The sequence below is a fragment of the Dendrobates tinctorius genome, unplaced genomic scaffold (genome assembly GCF_039654945.1).
Source record: "Dendrobates tinctorius isolate UK_male_01 unplaced genomic scaffold, ASM3965494v1 ptg000019l, whole genome shotgun sequence".
Lineage (NCBI taxonomy): Eukaryota > Metazoa > Chordata > Amphibia > Anura > Dendrobatidae > Dendrobates > Dendrobates tinctorius.
In genome coordinates this window covers 32127749-32149402 of record NW_027361687.1, presented here as the reverse complement: position 1 = coordinate 32149402, position 21654 = coordinate 32127749, and the positions used below count along the sequence as shown (strand labels likewise).

Genomic DNA, 21654 nt, shown 5'->3' with positions numbered 1-21654 from the left:
GGAGCACTTAGAGCAGTGACCCCTAAGTTGGGGAAATAGCTACAACAGATCCCAGGAACAATATCTTAACTCTCTGTCCAGAAAAGTGCAATGCTGGGAACAACTAAGATCCTGCACAGAACCCTCAAACTCCCAGGCCTCTGGTAGAGAACCCGAGTATGTGGAAGGACAAAAGAAAAAACCACCCCCATTGGGGGGTGAGAAGGGAGTAAAAAAAAGAGCCAGGAAGTGATGTCACATTTTCAGCTTCTGTTGACTGTTTCCATGGTAACACTCCTCGGAAAAGTAAGTACAGGGAGAGCACTGATCCAGAACAGACCTGACTACAAGCCCTCATATAAATGTTCTCTGTATTATCAACACTGCAAAGTGTAAATCACTCAAGATGCTGAGATCTAGGACATTGCATGACTCAAGAAACATTACCGAGGTGATTAGAAAATAAGGATAAAAATTTATTTAATTTGCTCTAATTAAAAATATTTCCATTATATTTATTTTTTATATAAATTTGTTAATATATGTGGCCTTCATATTCCAGAGAGAAGAGATCCTAAAGAACAAGGAGATAGAACTAGAACGGTAATGCATATGTGAGGTTTTATAGAGAGAGGTGTTGTCACTGCTGTAATATATCATTATATGTGAGGAGCGGTGATGTCACTGCTGTAATATATCTATATGTGAGGAGCGGTGATGTCACTGCTGTAATATATCATTATATGTGAGGAGCGGTGATGTCACTGCTGTAATATATCATTATATGTGAGGAGAGGTGATGTCACTGCTGTAATATATCATTATATGTGAGGAGCGGTGATGTCACTGCTGTAATATATCATTATGTGTGTGGAGCGGTGATGTCACTGCTGTAATATATCATTATATGTGAGGAGCGGTGATGTCACTGCTGTAATATATCATATGTGGGGAGCGGTGATGTCACTGCTGTAATATGTCATTATATGTGAGGAGCGGTGATGTCACTGCTGTAATATATCATTATATGTGAGGAGCGGTGATGTCACTGCTGTAATATATCATTATATGTGAGGAGCGGTGATGTCACTGCTGTAATATATCATTATATGTGAGGAGCGGTGATGTCACTGCTGTAATATATCATTATATGTGAGGAGAGGTGATGTCACTGCTGTAATATATCATTATATGTGAGGAGCGGTGATGTCACTGCTGTAATATATCATTATGTGTGAGGAGCGGTGATGTCACTGCTGTAATATATCATTATATGTGAGGAGCGGTGATGTCACTGCTGTAATATATCATATGTGGGGAGCGGTGATGTCACTGCTGTAATATGTCATTATATGTGAGGAGCGGTGATGTCACTGCTGTAATATATCATTATATGTGAGGAGCGGTGATGTCACTGCTGTAATATATCATTATATGTGAGGAGCGGTGATGTCACTGCTGTAATATATCATTATATGTGAGGAGCGGTGATGTCACTGCTGTAATATATCATTATATGTGAGGAGCGGTGATGTCACTGCTGTAATATATCATTATATGTGAGGAGCGGTGATGTCACTGCTGTAATATATCATTATATGTGAGGAGCGGTGATGTCACTGCTGTAATATATCATTATATGTGAGGAGCGGTGTTGTCACTGCTGTAATATATCATTATATGTGGGGAGCGGTGAAGTCACTGCTGTTATATATCATTATATGTGAGGAGCGGTGATGTCACTGCTGTAATATATCATTATATGTGAGGAGCGGTGTTGTCACTGCTGTAATATATCATTATGTGTGGGGAGCGGTGATGTCACTGCTGTAATATATCATTATATGTGAGGAGCGGTGATGTCACTGCTGTAATATATCATTATATGTGAGGAGCGATGATGTCACTGCTGTAATATATCCTTATATGTGAGGAGCGGTGATGTCACTGCTGTAATATATCATTATATGTGAGGAGCGGTGATGTCACTGCTGTAATATATCATTATATGTGTAAGAAGCGGTGATGTCACTGCTGTAATATATCATTATATGTGAGGAGCGGTGATGTCACTGCTGTAATATATCATTATATGTGAGGAGCGGTGATGTCACTGCTGTAATATATCATTATATGTGAGGAGCGATGATGTCACTGCTGTAATATATCATTATATGTGAGGAGCGGTGATGTCACTGCTGTAATATATCATTATATGTAAGAAGCGGTGATGTCACTGCTGTAATATATCATAATATGTGAGAATCGGTGATGTCACTGCTGTAATATATCATTATATGTGAGGAGCTGTGATGTCACTGCTGTAATATATCATTATATGTGAGGAGCTGTGATGTCACTGCTGTAATATATCATTATATGTGAGGAGCGGTGATGTCACTGGTGTAATAATATCATTATATGTGAGAGCGGTGATGTCACTCCTGTAATATATCATTATATGTGAGGAGCGGTGATGTCACTGCTGTAATATATCATTATATGTGAGGAGCGGTGATGTCACTGCTGTAATATATCATTATATGTGAGGAGCGGTGATGTCACTGCTGTAATACAGTGGGGCAAAAAAGTATTTAGTCAGTCAGCAATAGTGCAAGTTCCACCACTTAAAAAGATGAGAGGCGTCTGTAATTTACATCATAGGTAGACCTCAACTATGGGAGACAAACTGAGAAAAAAAATCCAGAAAATCACATTGTCTGTTTTTTTTTCATTTTATTTGCATATTATGGTGGAAAATAAGTATTTGGTCAGAAACAAAATTTCATCTCAATACGTTGTGATATATCCTTTGTTGGCAATGACAGAGGTCAAACGTTTTCTGTAAGTCGTCACAAGTTTGCCACACACTGTTGTTGGTATGTTGGCCCATTCCTCCATGCAGATCTCCTCTAGAGCAGTGATGTTTTTGGCTTTTCGCTTGGCAACACGGACTTTCAACTCCCTCCAAAGGTTTTCTATAGGGTTGAGATCTGGAGACTGGCTAGGCCACTCCAGGACCTTGAAATGCTTCTTACGAAGCCACTCCTTCGTTGCCCTGGCGGTGTGCTTTGGATCATTGTCATGTTGAAAGACCCAGCCACGTTTCATCTTCAATGCCCTTGCTGATGGAAGGAGGTTTGCCCTCAAAATCTCACGATACATGGCCCCATTCATTCTTTCATGTACCCGGATCAGTCGTCCTGGCCCCTTTGCAGAGAAACAGCCCCAAAGCATGATGTTTCCACCACCATGCTTTACAGTAGGTATGGTGTTTGATGGATGCAACTCAGTATTCTTTTTCCTCCAAACACGACAAGTTGTGTTTCTACCAAACAGTTCCAGTTTGGTTTCATCAGACCATAGGACATTCTCCCAAAACTCCTCTGGATCATCCAAATGCTCTCTAGCAAACTTCAGACGGGCCCGGACATGTACAGGCTTAAGCAGTGGGACACGTCTGGCACTGCAGGATCTGAGTCCATGGTGGCGTAGTGTGTTACTTATGGTAGGCCTTGTTACATTGGTCCCAGCTCTCTGCAGTTCATTCACTAGGTCCCCCCCGCGTGGTTCTGGGATTTTTGCTCACCGTTCTTGTGATCATTCTGACCCCACGGGGTGGGATTTTGCGTGGAGCACCAGATCGAGGGAGATTATCAGTGGTCTTGTATGTCTTCCATTTTCTAATTATTGCTCCCACAGTTGATTTCTTCACTCCAAGCTGGTTGGCTATTGCAGATTCAGTCTTCCCAGCCTGGTGCAGGGCTACAATTTTGTTTCTGGTGTCCTTTGACAGCTCTTTGGTCTTCACCATAGTGGAGTTTGGAGTCAGACTGTTTGAGGGTGTGCACAGGTGTCTTTTTATACTGATAACAAGTTTAAACAGGTGCCATTACTACAGGTAATGAGTGGAGGAAAGAGGAGACTCTTAAAGAAGAAGTTACAGGTCTGTGAGAGCCAGAAATCTTGATTGCTTGTTTCTGACCAAATACTTATTTTCCACCATAATATGCAAATAAAATGAAAAAAAAACAGACAATGTGATTTTCTGGATTTTTTTTTCTCAGTTTGTCTCCCATAGTTGAGGTCTACCTATGATGTAAATTACAGACGCCTCTCATCTTTTTAAGTGGTGGAACTTGCACTATTGCTGACTGACTAAATACTTTTTTGCCCCACTGTATATCATTATATGTGAGGAGCGGTGATGTCACTGCTGTAATACACTCACTGGCCACTTTATTAGGTACACCATGCTAGTAACGGGTTGGACCCCCTTTTGCCTTCAGAACTGCCTCAATTCTTCGTGGCAGAGATTCAACAAGGTGCTGGAAGCATTCCTCAGAGATTTTGGACCATATTGACATGATGGCATCACACAGTTGGCGCAGATTTGTCGGCTGCACATCCCTGATGCGAATCTCCCGTTCCACCACATCCCAAAGATGCTCTATTGGATTGAGATCTGGTGACTGAGGAGGCCATTTGAGTACAGTGAACTCATTGTCATGTTCAAGAAACCAATCTGAGATGATTCGAGCTTTATGACATGGCGCATTATCCTGCTGAAAGTAGCCATCAGATGCCTGTTCTTAGCTGAGAGGAGTGGTACCCAGTGTGGTCTTCTGCTGCTGTAGCCCATCTGCCTCAAAGTTCGACGCACTGTGCGTTCAGAGATGCTCTTCTGCCTACCTTGGTTGTAACGGGTGGCAATTTGAGTCACTGTTGCCTTTCTATCAGCTCGAACCAGTATGCCCATTCTCCTCTGACCTCTGGCATCAACAAGGCATTTCCGGCCACAGAACTGCCGCTCACTGGATTTTTTTTCTTTTTCGGACCATTCTCTGTAAACCCTAGAGATGGTTGTGCGTGAAAATCCCAGTAGATCAGCAGTTTCTGAAATACTCAGACCAGCCCTTCTGGCACCAACAATCATGCCACGTTCAAAGGCACTCAAATCACCTTTCTTCCCCATACTGATGCTCGGTTTGAACTGCAGGAGATTGTCTTGACCATGTCTACATGCCTAAATGCACTGAGTTGCCGCCATGTGATTGGCTGATTAGAAATTAAGTCTTAACACACAGTTGGACAGGTGTACCTAATAAAGTGGCCAGTGAGTGTATATCATTATATGTGAGGAGCGATGATGTCACTGCTGTAATATATCATTATATGTGAGGAGCGGTGATGTCACTGCTGTAATATATCATAATATGTGAGAAGCAGTGATGTCACTGCTGTAATATATCATTATATGTGAGGAGCTGTGATGTCACTGCTGTAATATATCATTATATGTGAGGAGCTGTGATGTCACTGCTGTAATATATCATTATATGTGAGAAGCTGTGATGTCACTGACGTAATATATCATTATATGTGAGGAGCGGTGATGTCACTGGTGTAATATATCATTATATGTGAGAGCGGTGATGTCACTCCTGTAATATATCATTATATGTGAGGAGCGGTGATGTCACTGCTGTAATATATCATTATATGTGAGGAGCGGTGATGTCACTGCTGTAATATATCATTATGTGTGAGGAGCGGTGATGTCACTGCTGTAATATATCATTATATGTGAGGAGCGGTGATGTCACTGCTGTAATATATCATTATATGTGAGGAGCGGTGATGTCACTGCTGTAATATATCATTATATGTGAGGAGCGATGATGTCACTGCTGTAATATATCATTATATGTGAGGAGCGGTGATGTCACTGCTGTAATATATCATTATATGTGAGGAGCGGTGATGTCACTGCTGTAATATATCATTATATATGAGAAGCAGTGATGTCACTGCTGTAATATATCATTATATGTGAGAAGCGGTGATGTCACTGCTGTAATATATCATAATATGTGAGAAGCGGTGATGTCACTGCTGTAATATATCATTATATGTGAGGAGCTGTGATGTCACTTGTGACGAACAGCCCACCGCCGTTCGTCCACTTACGGGCGACTAACGGGGGTCCCGCTGCCACCAAAACGAGACGGACAGCGGACCCTGTGTCACCACTATGTCACAGTCCCACCACTGACACGGGTGTATCAGCGGACGGAGGGATGAGACACACTGCCGGCACACGGCTATCACAGGCACAGTTGGGGCTTATCTTAGTTATCCCACCACTGGCACCATGTGACCAAAATATCCAGCAAGCTACTCTCGCTCTACAATTTGCCACAGGGGGAGTTTAATTTGGATGCCCCGCCACTGCTATCAATCTTCCAAGTACTGCGGGGATTTATGTATATCCCACTTTCTCAGTTCCACTTTGGAACTCGCAGCTCTCCGGCGCCCCCCTTACCCTCAGGTCAGTCAGGGAACTGCACCTAGGATAATTAGTCGCCGGACGGACTGCCTGTTGTGAACCGGCAATTGGGCTTCTGCAGTAAGGGAATTATCAATGCTGTGGCCGCAGCCCCTTATTCAGCAATATAAGACCCTTCTAGACTGCCAGCAAGCCGCAATAGCCGTACACAACGCGCTGCCACCAGTCACGGTTACTTAATTCACAGTGTTAAATTAAGAGGGTCCGTGGCAAACCCCTTGAATTAGTAGCGATTATCTATCAAAGGCGTATAGTTCGATTCTTAGAGCATGGAGACAGGCTAAATATTAAATCATTTATTTTCCGAAAGAGGACAGTGATTACAGATAAAAGTTGCTATAAAATTGAGACATAAGATATGTACATTAGACAAGTATAAAACAAAGTGGATGAAAGAAGAAGGTACACTCACATTCAGTCAGTTGTTGTTAGGCATCCCATGTGGCTTTAAGGGGGGTGGAGGCGGAGCTGCATGTCTCCACTCATCTGGGTTCTGCTCAGCACGAGGATTGGAGCTCTTCTCAGCTGGTTTTGCCAGGGAATGCCTTATAGACTTTCCTATGTGACATCACGGAGAGGTGCATTCTGGGTTGATTCCACCTCTCTCATCCAAGTTATATTTTGGCTACAAAACTTAGATTAGCTATAACTTTATGGGAGAAGCTGGTATGGACTCATCAGTGGTATCATGTTTCCCAGCGTAATGAGCCTATCAAGAAAACATCAAACATCTATGCGATATGACCGTCCATTTGGGCGCAAATCATATCTCAGGTTCTCGACATGTTAGTACTTTGGAAGTGACACTGTAGCGGGGCTGGGACCGCTTGGATCACAGAGATATGGTTATTATATCTCTATGTTATAGGGCTTTCGCAGGGCAGGCTCTTAAAGGTTTACTTCTAACTCCTGATTTCAAACAAAGAGTTTTCCTTTCCCGCACTTTTTTTTCCTCTTTCAGCTGAGGCTGAGAGAAGCCAAATGGTGTGGCAGGAAGTTGATTTATAACACCTGGGGGGGAAGGGAAGCTGCTGCAGTGTGCAATGTAACTGAGACACTGGCAGGCAGCTTCTTACAAAATGGAGGATTTTTAGCACATTGCAACAGAAAACATATCTTGCAGACATTGTACATCACACCTCCCCCCTTAAGAGGGCGCTAAGGAGGCATTACCTCTCGGTAATCGGCCATGCGCACCTCAGCGGGTTCGCCCCGGCGGGACAACCCATCGGCATTGCCGTTTTCACTGCCCTTCCTGTGTTTTACAGTAAAGTCATACTGCTGAAGGGCAAGGCTCCAGCGGAGCAATCTTCCATTGGTTCCGGACACTGTGTGCAACCAGCTCAGAGGGTTGTGGTCAGTTACCACCGTGAAGGCGCGCCCGTACAGGTAGGGCTGCAAACGCTGCAGTGCCCACACCATGGCCAGACACTCCTTCTCGATGGTCGAGTATGCCACTTCCCTCGGCAAAAGTTTCTGGCTCAGATACAACACGGGGTGCTCTTGGTCCCCCGAATCGACCTGGCTAAGCACAGCACCGAGGCCAAACTCGCTGGCGTCGGTCTGTACCAGAAACGGGCGACTGCTGTCGACTGCTCTCAACACTGGAGAGTTGCACAGGGCTGCTTTCAAAGCTTGGAAAGCCGCCTCACAGTCATCTGTCCAGTTGACTGTTTGGGGTAGCCTCTGCTTGGTGAGGTCAGTCAAGGGTTTGGCAAGGGCGCTATAGTCCTGTACGAACCGCCTATAGTACCCTGCAGTGCCCAAGAAGGACTTCACCTGTTTCTTGGTCCTGGGGGTGGGCCAGGACACGATTGCGTCCACTTTTTCTGGCTCCGGACTCATGGAACCCCCACCTACCCGGTGCCCCAGGTAGTGGACCTTGCGCATGCCTATCTGGCACTTCCCCGGCTTGATGGTCAGGCCTGCCTGGTGAAGACGCTTGAGCACCTCCTGGAGGTGCTGAAGGTGTTCCTCCCAGGTGGAACTGAAGACGGCAATATCGTCTAAGTACGCCACCGCGTACTCCTCCAGTCCCCGAAGCAGGTGGTTTACCATCCACTGGAAAGTGGCAGGGGCATTCTTCATGCCGAAGGGCATGACCGTGGACTCGTACAGTCCAAAGGGGGTAATAAAGGCGGATTTCTCCTGCGCCTCAGGGCTCAGGGGAAACTGACAGTATCCCCGACTCAAATCCATGATGGATATGTAGTTGGCGTTTATCAACCGCTCGAGCAGATCCTCGATGCGCGGCATCGGGTGGGCATCAGAGGTTGTGATGGCGTTGAGCCCCCTGTAGTCCACGCAGAACCGGGTGGTTCGATCCTTTTTAGGCACGAGGACTACAGGTGAAGCCCACGCGCTTTTTGACCGTCGAATCACCCCCAGCCTTAACATCTCATCGATCTCTTGGCGCATGACTTGTTGCACCGTTTCAGAGATCCGATAAGGTGTTCGCCGTAATGGGGCGTGATTCCCGGTGTCCACCTTATGAACCGCTAACTCCGTCCTCCCCGGTTGGTTGGTGAACACGGGCCGGAAGAGTTCCAGGGTGGCCATCAACTGCAACCGCTGGGACACGGTGAGCGAACCACTTATCTCCATGTCCTCAATGGACCCATTGGCCTTGGCCTGGGCCAGCATGTCCAGGAGGGGATCTTCCTCCCCATCCTCTGGCAGATTGCAGACCGGTAGGACGCAAGCTTCACGTTCGTAGTGCGCCTTCAGCATGTTGACGTGAAAGGCCTTGCGCCTACCCCGAGCATGGTCAAGCGTGACCACGTAGGTGACCGGGTTGAGCTGTTGGTGGACGACGTACGGGCCTTCCCAGGCTGCCTGAAGCTTATCCGTTGGTACAGGGACCAGCGCCCACACCTTTTGACCCACCTGGTAGGTCCGCTCCCGGGCGTTCTGGTCGTACCAGCGCTTCTGGTCAGCCTGAGCCTGCGTCATGTTGTCATGCACCAACTGCGTCAAGGTCTGCATCTTGTCACGGAAGCGCATGACATAATCCACGATGGACACTTCTGTGGGGTTTGGCTCATCTTCCCAGGATTCTCTTATCAACCCAAGGGGTCCCCGGACTCGCCTGCCATACAGGAGCTCGAAGGGGGAGAACCCGGTCGAGGCCTGCGGAACTTCTCTGTAAGCGAACAGCAGGTGTGGGAGGTACCGCTCCCAGTCGCGCCCTTGGGTCTCAACCAGTATGCGGAGCATCTGTTTGAGGGTACCGTTGAAGCGTTCACACAAACCATTAGTCTGTGGGTGATACGGACTCGATACCAGGTGCGTCACCTGCATTTTCTCACAGAGAGCCTCCATTAGGCGAGACATGAATTGGGGCCCTTGATCGGTAAGCATCTCCCTGGGAAATCCTACCCTTGAAAAGATGGTCACCAGTGCGTCAGCCACCTTATCTGCCCGGGTTGAAGACAGAGCTACTGCCTCTGGGTACCGGGTAGCGTAGTCTACCACGGTGAGAATGTAGCGCTTTCCGGAGCTGCTGGGGACGGCCAGCGGGCCTACGATGTCCACCGCGATTCTCTGGAAAGGCTCCTCTATCACCGGCAAAGGAATAAGGGGAGCCTTAAGAGCAGGCCCCGCCTTACCCACTTTTTGACAGGTGGCGCAGGAGCGGCAGTAGTGTGTTACATCTGTCCCCATCTTGGGCCAATAGAAGTGTTGAGACAGCCATGCCTTTGTTTTGCTGATCCCCAAGTGTCCAGCGAGTGGAATCTCATGGGCAATCCGCAACAACTCAGTTCTGAACTGATAGGGGACGACCAGCTGTCTTTCCCTCAACCACTCCTTTTTAGGATCTCCGGGTACTGTCTCCCGGTACAACCTTCCTCGTTCCCAGAACACCTTCTCCTTATCAGACTCGGAGGTGGGCGTCTTGGCGAGACCTCTCAATTTCTCCAGGCTGGCATCTGAGTGCAGAGCAGCCTGGAACTCCATGCTGGAGGCTGCCAGAAGTGACGTCAGGGTACCTCCTTTACTGGGACCCTCTGGAACCGGCTCTGGGTTCACCTCGGGTTCAGTCTCTCCTGTAGCAGCAGAGGGTCCAGAAGACAGTGCGTTACCTGCGATCTGGGCACTCTGACTGCGTGTGACAGATGCTATGTACGCTGCCTCCCTGGGGATTTCTACAGACCCACCAGCCGGTGCTGCCCTGGGCTCTACCTCCCCATCCACCCCCAACACTTCAGGAGCAGGGCTACTTATGGGCCAGTTACCTTCCTCGGTGGCACTGGTCAGCTGCATGGCATTACCTTCCTCATGGTCCCCATGCACCTCCCCATTTCCTTGAGCACCGTTGCTTGCTCCTGCCAGGGGTTCCTCAGCCGTCTCACTCCGCAGAGTGACGGGGCTGAGCACCTCGGTACCTGTGGACACATCTACCGTTTCAAAGAAAGGGTTAACGGGTTCAGTCGGCACAGATACATCAACATCAACATCATCATCATCCTTCCTAGGAAAAGAATGGTTATCAGTTTGCTTTGGCACATTCACATCAGCATCAGCATCATACCTGGGGAAAGAATGGTTGTTAGTTGCATCATTACTCATCAAGGCATTAGCAGGTAACACATTCAGTTTCCCATCATCAACATCATCAGGGTTAACGTTACCCTTATTATCAGTTTGGGGAAGGGTGTCAGGGACATAGTATGCAACCATCCTCCCCAAGTCAGTCCCCAATAAAACATCAGTGGGCAAATTTTCAGACACTCCCACCTCCCTCAACCCGCTCCCGGCACCCCAATCAAGAAAAACCCGGGCCACTGGCAAGGGACAACGGGTGCCTCCAATCCCGGTGACAGTCAGGGTTTTCCCCTCAACAAACTCTTCAGGGGCCGCCAGTCCAGGACGGATGAGGGTTCGTTCAGCCCCGGTGTCCTTGAGGCCTGTAGCAAGACGGGCCCCCACCTGAACAGGTTGAACGTTGTCGTCAGCCCTCCCAACCACACCTCCCACCAAAAGAACAGAGGCGTTGGGCCCGGGGGCCTTAGTTGGGGGGGTTCTTCGGCCTATTCGAACAGGCGTAAAAGAGGTGACCAGGCCGCTGGCAGTGGTGACACAGGCGACTGTCAGTAGCCGGCCTGTTGTTGGCAACAGGGACAGGGCCTCCGGAGGGACGGCTAGCTGGGGTACTGGGGTTGGTTGCAGGCTTACCCCCTTTCCAGCTGTTGACGACTGGCCTCCGCGTCTCGGGCTTGGCCTCGTAGTTGTCGGCGATCTGCGCCGCTTTGTCCGCGTTCGTTGGTTCGCGGTCCAGGATGAACTGTCGGACCTCAGCTGGGCAGAGATGCAGGAACTGGTCTTTGATCATCAGGTCCCGTAGCTGCTCAAAGGTTTCAACGGACAGTCCATGGATCCACTGGTCAAAGTGGGTCCTGAGTCCTTGCACCACATCACTGTAGCTATCGTGTGGGCTACGTTGGAGGTGCCGGAACTTCTTTCGGTATACCTCAGGTGTCAGCCGGTATTTGGCGATCAGCGCCTGCTTTATGGCGTCATAGTCGTCATCGGCTTCTGGCGGAAGAGAAGCAAATGCCTCCAGGGCTTTGCCTTTTAGCCCTGGGGTCAAGTACCTTGCCCATTGGTCTCTAGGCAGCTGGTACTGTCTGCAGGCTTTCTCAAAGGCTCGCAGGAACGTGTCCAAGTCCCCGTCCTTTTCCATCACGGGAAAATGCTCTGGCCGGGGTTTAGGAGTCTGGATGCTGCTGGGCTCACCGCTTCGGACTGTGGGGGCATTCCCACCCCGCTGGAGTACCTCCAGTTCATGGGCCCTCTGCGCCTGGCGCTCGGCTCTCTCAGCCTCTGCTCGGCACTCAGCTCTCTCAGCCTGGGCTTGACGCTCGGCCCTCTCAGCCTCAGCTTGGCGCTCACGTTCGGCTTGGGCCTCCTGCCGATATTGCTGGATCAGCCTCACTCGCCCATCACTGTCTTCGGCGGGGAGTTCGTCCAAGGCCATTTGCAGATAGGGGTCCACCCCGTTCAGGTTGAATGTTGGGCCAGCGCTCAGGAGTGGAGCCTCTGCTTCAGCCCCATTGCCACTTGGGCCAACTTCTGCGCTCGCTGGATTCTGGTCGTTGTCCAGCTGCACTAGAGCCGCGATCATTTGAGCTCTGTTTTTGTTCGTGGCGTCAAGGCCTTGGTACGTGCATAACCCAGCAAGAACTTCCTTTGTCTGCCGTTTGTACCAAGGTTCTCCCTTTGCCGCCATGGTTGCCAAATAAAAGATAGAAAAGAAAACGAAGAAAAAAGGAAGGGGATACTTGCACGTACACAAAATGTCTCAGGACTAATAACCACTGAGTCTGTTCTCCAAAACCTATGATGCAGGATTCCCGCAGGAACCGTGCAGGTTTTTAGTGAGAGGACTGATTGCTCAAACCAAATCACTAATGCTCTAGGATTATCCCACCGCTCTGCCACCAATATGTGACGAACAGCCCACCGCCGTTCGTCCACTTATGGGCGACTAATGGGGGTCCCGCTGCCATCAAAATGCGACGGACAGCGGACCCTGTGTCACCACTATGTCACAGTCCCACCACTGACACGGGTGTATCAGCGGACGGAGGGACGAGACACACTGCTGGCACACGGCTATCACAGGCACAGTTGGGGCTTATTTTAGTTATCCCACCACTGGCACCATGTGACCAAAATATCCAGCAAGCTACTCTCGCTCTACAATTTGCCGCAGGGGGAGTTTAATTTGGATGCCCCGCCACTGCTATCAATCTTCCAAGTACTGCGGGGATTTATGTATATCCCACTTTCTCAGTTCCACTTTGGAACTCGCAGCTCTCCGGCGCCCCCCTTACCCTCAGGTCAGTCAGGGAACTGCACCTAGGATAATTAGTCGCCGGACGGACTGCCTGTTGTGAATCGGCAATTGGGCTTCTGCAGTAAGGGAATTATCAATGCTGTGGCCGCAGCCCCTTATTCAGCAAAATAAGACCCTTCTAGACTGCCAGCAAGCCGCAATAGCCGTACACAACGCGCTGCCACCAGTCACGGTTACTTAATTCACAGTGTTAAATTAAGAGGGTCCGTGGCAAACCCCTTGAATTAGTAGCGATTATCTATCAAAGGCGTATAGTTCGATTCTTAGAGCATGGAGACAGGCTAAATATTAAATCATTTATTTTCCGAAAGAGGACAGTGATTACAGATAAAAGTTGCTATAAAATTGAGACATAAGATATGTACATTAGACAAGTATAAAACAAAGTGGATGAAAGAAGAAGGTACACTCACATTTAGTCAGTTGTTGTTAGGCATCCCATGTGGCTTTAAGGGGGGTGGAGGCGGAGCTGCACGTCTCCACTCATCTGGGTTCTGCTATGCACGAGGATTGGAGCTCTTCTCAGCTGGTTTTGCCAGGGAATGCCTTATAGACTTTCCTATGTGACATCACGGAGAGGTGCATTCTGGGTTGATCCCACCTCTCTCATTCAAGTTATATTTTGGCTACAAAACTTAGATTAGCTATAACTTTATGGGAGAAGCTGGTATGGACTCATCAGTGGTATCATGTTTCCCAGCGTAATGAGCCTATCAAGAAAACATCAAACATCTATGCGATATGACCATCCATTTGGGCGCAAATCATATCTTAGGTTCTCGACATGTTAGTACTTTGGAAGTGACACTGTAGCGGGGCTGGGACCGCTCGGATCACAGAGATATGGTTATTATATCTCTATGTTATAGGGCTTTCGCAGGGCAGGCTCTTAAAGGTTTACTTCTAACTCCTGATTTCAAACAGTTTTCCTTTCCCGCACTTTTTTGTCCTCTTTCAGCTGAGGCTGAGAGAATCCAAATGGTGTGGCAGGAAGTTGATTTATAACACCTGGGGGGGAAGGGAAGCTGCTGCAGTGTGCAATGTAACTGAGACACTGGCAGGCAGCTTCTTACAAAATGGAGGATTTTTAGCACATTGCAACAGAAAACATATCTTGCAGACATTGTACATCACGGCTCCTCACATATGATATATTACAGCAGTGACATCACCGCTCCTCACATATAATGATATATTACAGCAGTGACATCACCGCTCCTCACATATAATGATATATTATATTAGAGTAGTGACATCACCGCTCCCCACATATAATGATATATTACAGCAGTGACATCACCGCTCCTCACATATAATGATATATTACAGCAGTGACATCACCGCTCCTCACATATAATGATATATTACAGCAGTGACATCACCGCTTCTCACATATAATGATATATTACAGCAGTGACATCACCGCTCCTCGCATATAATGATATATAAGAGCAGTGACATCATCGCTCCTCACATATAATGATATATTACAGCAGTGACATCACCGCTCCTCACATATAATGATATATTACAGCAGTGACATCACCGCTCCTCACATATAATGATATATTACAGCAGTGACATCACCGCTCCTCACATATAATGATATATTACAACAGTGACATCACCGCTCCTCACATATAATGATATATTACAGCAGTGACATCACCGCTTCTCACATATAATGATATATTACAGCAGTGACATCACCGCTCCTCGCATATAATGATATATAAGAGCAGTGACATCATCGCTCCTCACATATAATGATATATTACAGCAGTGACATCACCGCTCCTCACATATAATGATATATTACAGCAGTGACATCACCGCTCCTCACATATAATGATATATTACAGCAGTGACATCACCGCTCCTCACATATAATGATATATTACAACAGTGACATCACCGCTCCTCACATATAATGATATATTACAGCAGTGACATCACCGCTCCTCGCATATAATGATATATTACAGCAGTGACATCATCGCTCCTCACTAGTGTTGAGCATTCCGATACCGCAAGTATCGGGTATCGGCCGATACTTGCTGTATCGGAATTCCGATACCGACTTCCGATATTTTTTCAATATCGGAAGTCGGCATCGGAATCGGAAGTTCAAAGTTGATTGACAGCCTGACGTCATCATGATGCGCGGTGTGTGCGCATCATGATGCGCCGTCATTTCGGGCCTGCCGGGGGGCTGTGTGGACTGCCCGGGGTCTGTACCGGCCTGCCGGGGGGCTGTGCCGGCCTGCCGGTGGTCTGTGCACCCTGTGGGGGTCTGTACCGGCCTGCCGGGGGGCTGTGCCGGCCTGCCGGTGGTCTGTGCACCCTGTGGGGGGCTGTGCCGGCCTGCCAGGGGGCTGTGCCGGCCTGCCGGGGGGCTGTGCTGATGTCCGGGGGGCGCGCTGGGTCATGTACGCTATTCTTTCTGTTTTCTTAGTGATTGATCTAGGCTGCTGTTCACATTAACAGCGGCCCTGCCCTGCCCTAGGCTTTATTTGATTACGCACCTGTATCTGGGCCTGGATCGTCCTTTATCTGTGGTGCTGGTCAGGCAGTGTGGAGGTTGGACCTGAAATGTCTGCATGGACCTGGCTAACCTTTATCTGCGCTTGTCCTCTGGTGCCATAGGAACGATTTTGAAATGCTTGAGGTACAGTGTGCATGTAATGAGGTCTTGCTTTTATACATTTAGGAGGCCGCAATGGCACAGCGAACATAAAAAACGTAGAGTAGGACTCCCCATACGAGACTGCCTTGACGTGGCGGGGTAGCTCAAACAATTGATCAATTTTTTGCTAAATGTCTCATTTTTGAATACAGATAGAAACCAATGTGTGTTTTCACACTTTATGTATTACGTTCTGACCACAAGCAGCGCTGGCTTCTCCCCCTCTTTTTTCTTGATATTGGTTTTGTGGCTGACCACCACTGTAGCCGTGCGCGCTGGGTCATGTACGCTATTCTTTCTGTTTTCTTAGTGATTGATCTAGGCTGCTGTTCACATTAACAGCGGCCCTGCCCTGCCCTAGGCTTTATTTGATTACGCACCTGTATCTGGGCCTGGATCGTCCTTTATCTGTGGTGCTGGTCAGGCAGTGTGGAGGTTGGACCTGAAATGTCTGCATGGACCTGGCTAACCTTTATCTGCGCTTGTCCTCTGGTGCCATAGGAACGATTTTGAAATGCTTGAGGTACAGTGTGCATGTAATGAGGTCTTGCTTTTATACATTTAGGAGGCCGCAATGGCACAGCGAACATAAAAAACGTAGAGTAGGACTCCCCATACGAGACTGCCTTGACGTGGCGGGGTAGCTCAAACAATTGATCAATTTTTTGCTAAATGTCTCATTTTTGAATACAGATAGAAACCAATGTGTGTTTTCACACTTTATGTATTACGTTCTGACCACAAGCAGCGCTGGCTTCTCCCCCTCTTTTTTCTTGATATTGGTTTTGTGGCTGACCACCACTGTAGCCGTGCGCGCTGGGTCATGTACGCTATTCTTTCTGTTTTCTTAGTGATTGATCTAGGCTGCTGTTCACATTAACAGCGGCCCTGCCCTGCCCTAGGCTTTATTTGATTACGCACCTGTATCTGGGCCTGGATCGTCCTTTATCTGTGGTGCTGGTCAGGCAGTGTGGAGGTTGGACCTGAAATGTCTGCATGGACCTGGCTAACCTTTATCTGCGCTTGTCCTCTGGTGCCATAGGAACGATTTTGAAATGCTTGAGGTACAGTGTGCATGTAATGAGGTCTTGCTTTTATACATTTAGGAGGCCGCAATGGCACAGCGAACATAAAAAACGTAGAGTAGGACTCCCCATACGAGACTGCCTTGACGTGGCGGGGTAGCTCAAACAATTGATCAATTTTTTGCTAAATGTCTCATTTTTGAATACAGATAGAAACCAATGTGTGTTTTCACACTTTATGTATTACGTTCTGACCACAAGCAGCGCTGGCTTCTCCCCCTCTTTTTTCTTGATATTGGTTTTGTGGCTGACCACCACTGTAGCCGTGCGCGCTGGGTCATGTACGCTATTCTTTCTGTTTTCTTAGTGATTGATCTAGGCTGCTGTTCACATTAACAGCGGCCCTGCCCTGCCCTAGGCTTTATTTGATTACGCACCTGTATCTGGGCCTGGATCGTCCTTTATCTGTGGTGCTGGTCAGGCAGTGTGGAGGTTGGACCTGAAATGTCTGCATGGACCTGGCTAACCTTTATCTGCGCTTGTCCTCTGGTGCCATAGGAACGATTTTGAAATGCTTGAGGTACAGTGTGCATGTAATGAGGTCTTGCTTTTATACATTTAGGAGGCCGCAATGGCACAGCGAACATAAAAAACGTAGAGTAGGACTCCCCATACGAGACTGCCTTGACGTGGCGGGGTAGCTCAAACAATTGATCAATTTTTTGCTAAATGTCTCATTTTTGAATACAGATAGAAACCAATGTGTGTTTTCACACTTTATGTATTACGTTCTGACCACAAGCAGCGCTGGCTTCTCCCCCTCTTTTTGCTGATGTCCGGGGGTCTGGGCAAGCATCGTCCGATGTGACTACAAGTCCCATCTGGCGATGCCTGCTACCATGACAGTGATTGACACATTAGCCAATGATGGGACAGTAGTAGTCCCATCATCCGGCTAATGTGTTAAATGTTAAAAAAAAAAAAATACTACATACATTCTACATGCATGCTACATACACTCACTGGCCACTTTATTAGGTACACCTGTCCAACTGTGTGTTAAGACTTAATTTCTAATCAGCCAATCACATGGCGGCAACTCAGTGCATTTAGGCATGTAGACATGGTCAAGACAATCTCCTGCAGTTCAAACCGAGCATCAGTATGGGGAAGAAAGGTGATTTGAGTGCCTTTGAACGTGGCATGATTGTTGGTGCCAGAAGGGCTGGTCTGAGTATTTCAGAAACTGCTGATCTACTGGGATTTTCACGCACAACCATCTCTAGGGTTTACAGAGAATGGTCCGAAAAAGAAAAAAAATCCAGTGAGCGGCAGTTCTGTGGCCGGAAATGCCTTGTTGATGCCAGAGGTCAGAGGAGAATGGGCATACTGGTTCGAGCTGATAGAAAGGCAACAGTGACTCAAATTGCCACCCGTTACAACCAAGGTAGGCAGAAGAGCATCTCTGAACGCACAGTGCGTCGAACTTTGAGGCAGATGGGCTACAGCAGCAGAAGACCACACTGGGTACCACTCCTCTCAGCTAAGAACAGGCATCTGATGGCTACTTTCAGCAGGATAATGCGCCATGTCATAAAGCTCGAATCATCTCAGATTGGTTTCTTGAACATGACAATGAGTTCACTGTACTCAAATGGCCTCCTCAGTCACCAGATCTCAATCCAATAGAGCATCTTTGGGATGTGGTGGAACGGGAGATTCGCATCAGGGATGTGCAGCCGACAAATCTGCGCCAACTGTGTGATGCCATCATGTCAATATGGTCCAAAATCTCTGAGGAATGCTTCCAGCACCTTGTTGAATCTCTGCCACGAAGAATTGAGGCAGTTCTGAAGGCAAAAGGGGGTCCAACCCGTTACTAGCATGGTGTACCTAATAAAGTGGCCAGTGAGTGTACATACTACATGCTACATACATACTACATACATACTACATACATACTACATACTACATACATAACACATATATACTACATACATACTACATACATACTACATACATACTACATGCATGCTACATACATACTACATGCTACATACATACTACATATATACTACATGCATGCTACATACATACTGCATGCTACATGCATGCTACATACATACTACATACATACTACATACTACATACATAACACATATATACTACATACATACTACATACATACTACATACATACTACATGCATGCTACATACATACTACATGCTACATACATACTACATATATACTACATGCATGCTACATACATACTGCATGCTCTCAAGATGGCGTCACCGCAAGAACATGTCGCCGGCGTGGAGGACGTCTGGATCCAGGATGGCGCCGGTGGAAGAAGATGTCGGGGATCGTGGATCAGCGGCGATGACGGCGTGAGTATGAGAGACGGAGTGAGAGAAAGGGTCGTATGTGGAGTGAAACAGTGAGTGGAGATGGTGAAAGGTGAGAGGAGTGTGTGTGTTGAGGGGTAACATGGAAAGAGGTGTGCGGTGACGTCACCGGTTACAACTGGACGGAAGTTGTTACAACCGGAAGCTGCTTAGGGCATTTATTATTATAGATATGGGAGGAGCGGTGATGTCACTCCTGTAATATATCATTAAATGTGAGGAGCGGTGATGTCACTCCTGTAATATATCATTATATGTGAGGAGCGGTGATGTCACTGCTGCAATATATCACTATATGTGAGGAGCGTTGATGTCACTGCTGTAATATATCATTATATGTGAGGAGCGGTGATGTCACTGCTGTAATATATCATTATATGTGAGAAGCGGTGATGTCACTGCTGTAATATATCATTATATGTGAGAAGCGGTGATGTCACTGCTGTAATATATCATTATATGTGAGGAGCGGTGATGTCACTTCTGTAATATATCATTATATGTGGGGAGCGGTGATGTCACTGCTGTAATATATCATTATATGTGAGGAGCGGTGATGTCACTGCTGTAATATATCATTATATGTGAGGAGTGGTGACGTCACTGCTGTAATATATCATTATATGTGAGGAGCGGTGATGTCACTGCTGTAATATATCATTATATGTGAGAGCGGTGATGTCACTCCTGTAATATATCATTATATGTGAGGAGCGATGATGTCACTGCTGTAATATATCACTATATGTGAGGAGCGTTGATGTCACTGCTGTAATATATCATTATATGTGAGGAGCGGTGATGTCACTGCTGTAATATATCATTATATGTGAGGAGCGGTGATGTCACTGCTGTAATATATCATTATATGTGAGGAGCGGTGATGTCACTGCTGTAATATATCATTATATGTGAGGAGCGGTGATGTCACTACTGTAATATATAATTATATGTGAGGAGCCGTGATGTCACTGCTGTAATATATCATTATATGTGGGGCGAGGTGATGTCAATGCTGTAATATATCATTATATGTGAGGAGCGGTGATGTCACTGCTGTAATATATCACTATATGTGAGGAGCGGTGATGTCACTGCTGTAATATATCATATGTGAGGAGCGGTGATGTCACTGTTGTAATATATCATTATATGTGAGGAGCGGTGATATCACTGCTGTAATATATCACTATATGTGAGGAGCGTTGATGTCACTACTGTAATATATCATATGTGAGGAGCGGTGATGTCACTGCTGTAATATATCATTATATGTGAGGAGCGTTGATGTCACTACTGTAATATATCATTATATGTGAGGAGCGGTGATGTCACTGCTGTAATATATCATTATATGTGAGGAGCGGTGATGTCACTGCTGTAATATATCATTATATGTGAGGAGTGGTGATGTCACTGCTGTAATATATCATTATATGTGGGGAGCGGTGATGTCACTGCTGTAATATATCATTATATGTGAGGAGCGTTGATGTCACTACTGTAATATATCATTATATGTGAGGAGCGGTGATATCACTGCTGTAATATATCACTATATGTGAGGAGCGTTGATGTCACTACTGTAATATATCATATGTGAGGAGCGGTGATGTCACTGCTGTAATATATCATTATATGTGATTAGCGTTGATGTCACTACTGTAATATATCATTATATGTGAGGAGCGGTGATGTCACTGCTGTAATATATCATTATATGTGAGGAGTGGTGATGTCACTGCTGTAATATATCATTATATGTGAGGAGCGGTGATGTCACTGCTGTAATAGATAATTATATGTGAGGAGCGTGATGTCACTGCTGTAATATATCATTATGTGTGGGGAGCGGTGATGTCACTGCTGTAATATATCATTATATGTGAGGAGCGGTGATGTCACTGCTGTAATATATCATTATATGTGGGGAGCGGTGATGTCACTGCTGTAATATATCATTATATGTGAGGAGAGGTGATGTCACTGCTGTAATATATCATTATATGTGAGGAGTGGTGATGTCACTGCTGTAATATATCATTATATGTGAGGAGCGGTGATGTCACTGCTGTAATATATCGTTATATGTGGGGAGCGGTGATATCACTGCTGTAATATATCATTATATGTGAGGAGCGGTGATGTCACTGGTGTAATATATCATTATATATGAGGAGCGGTGATGTCACTACTGTAATATATCATTATATGTGAGGAGCGGTGATGTCACTGCTGTAATATATCATTATGTGAGGAGCGGTGATGTCACTGCTGTAATATATCATTATATGTAAGGAGCCATGATGTCACTGCTGTAATATATCATTATATGTGAGGAGTGGTG

At 46.7% G+C, this 21654-nt stretch overlaps 1 protein-coding gene across 1 annotated transcript in view; it reads left to right on the top strand.

The window, feature by feature from the left end:
• The first annotated feature begins 277 nt into the window (after positions 1 to 277).
• Positions 278 to 21654, top strand: part of CFAP141 (cilia and flagella associated protein 141) — a 38934-nt gene continuing 17557 nt past the window's right edge. Inside the window, exons 1-2 of the mRNA XM_073566634.1 lie at positions 278 to 430; positions 542 to 582. Coding sequence (XP_073422735.1) covers positions 386 to 430; positions 542 to 582 — 86 coding nt within the window. The 5' untranslated portion in view covers positions 278 to 385. The remainder of the gene's footprint in view (positions 431 to 541; positions 583 to 21654) is intronic.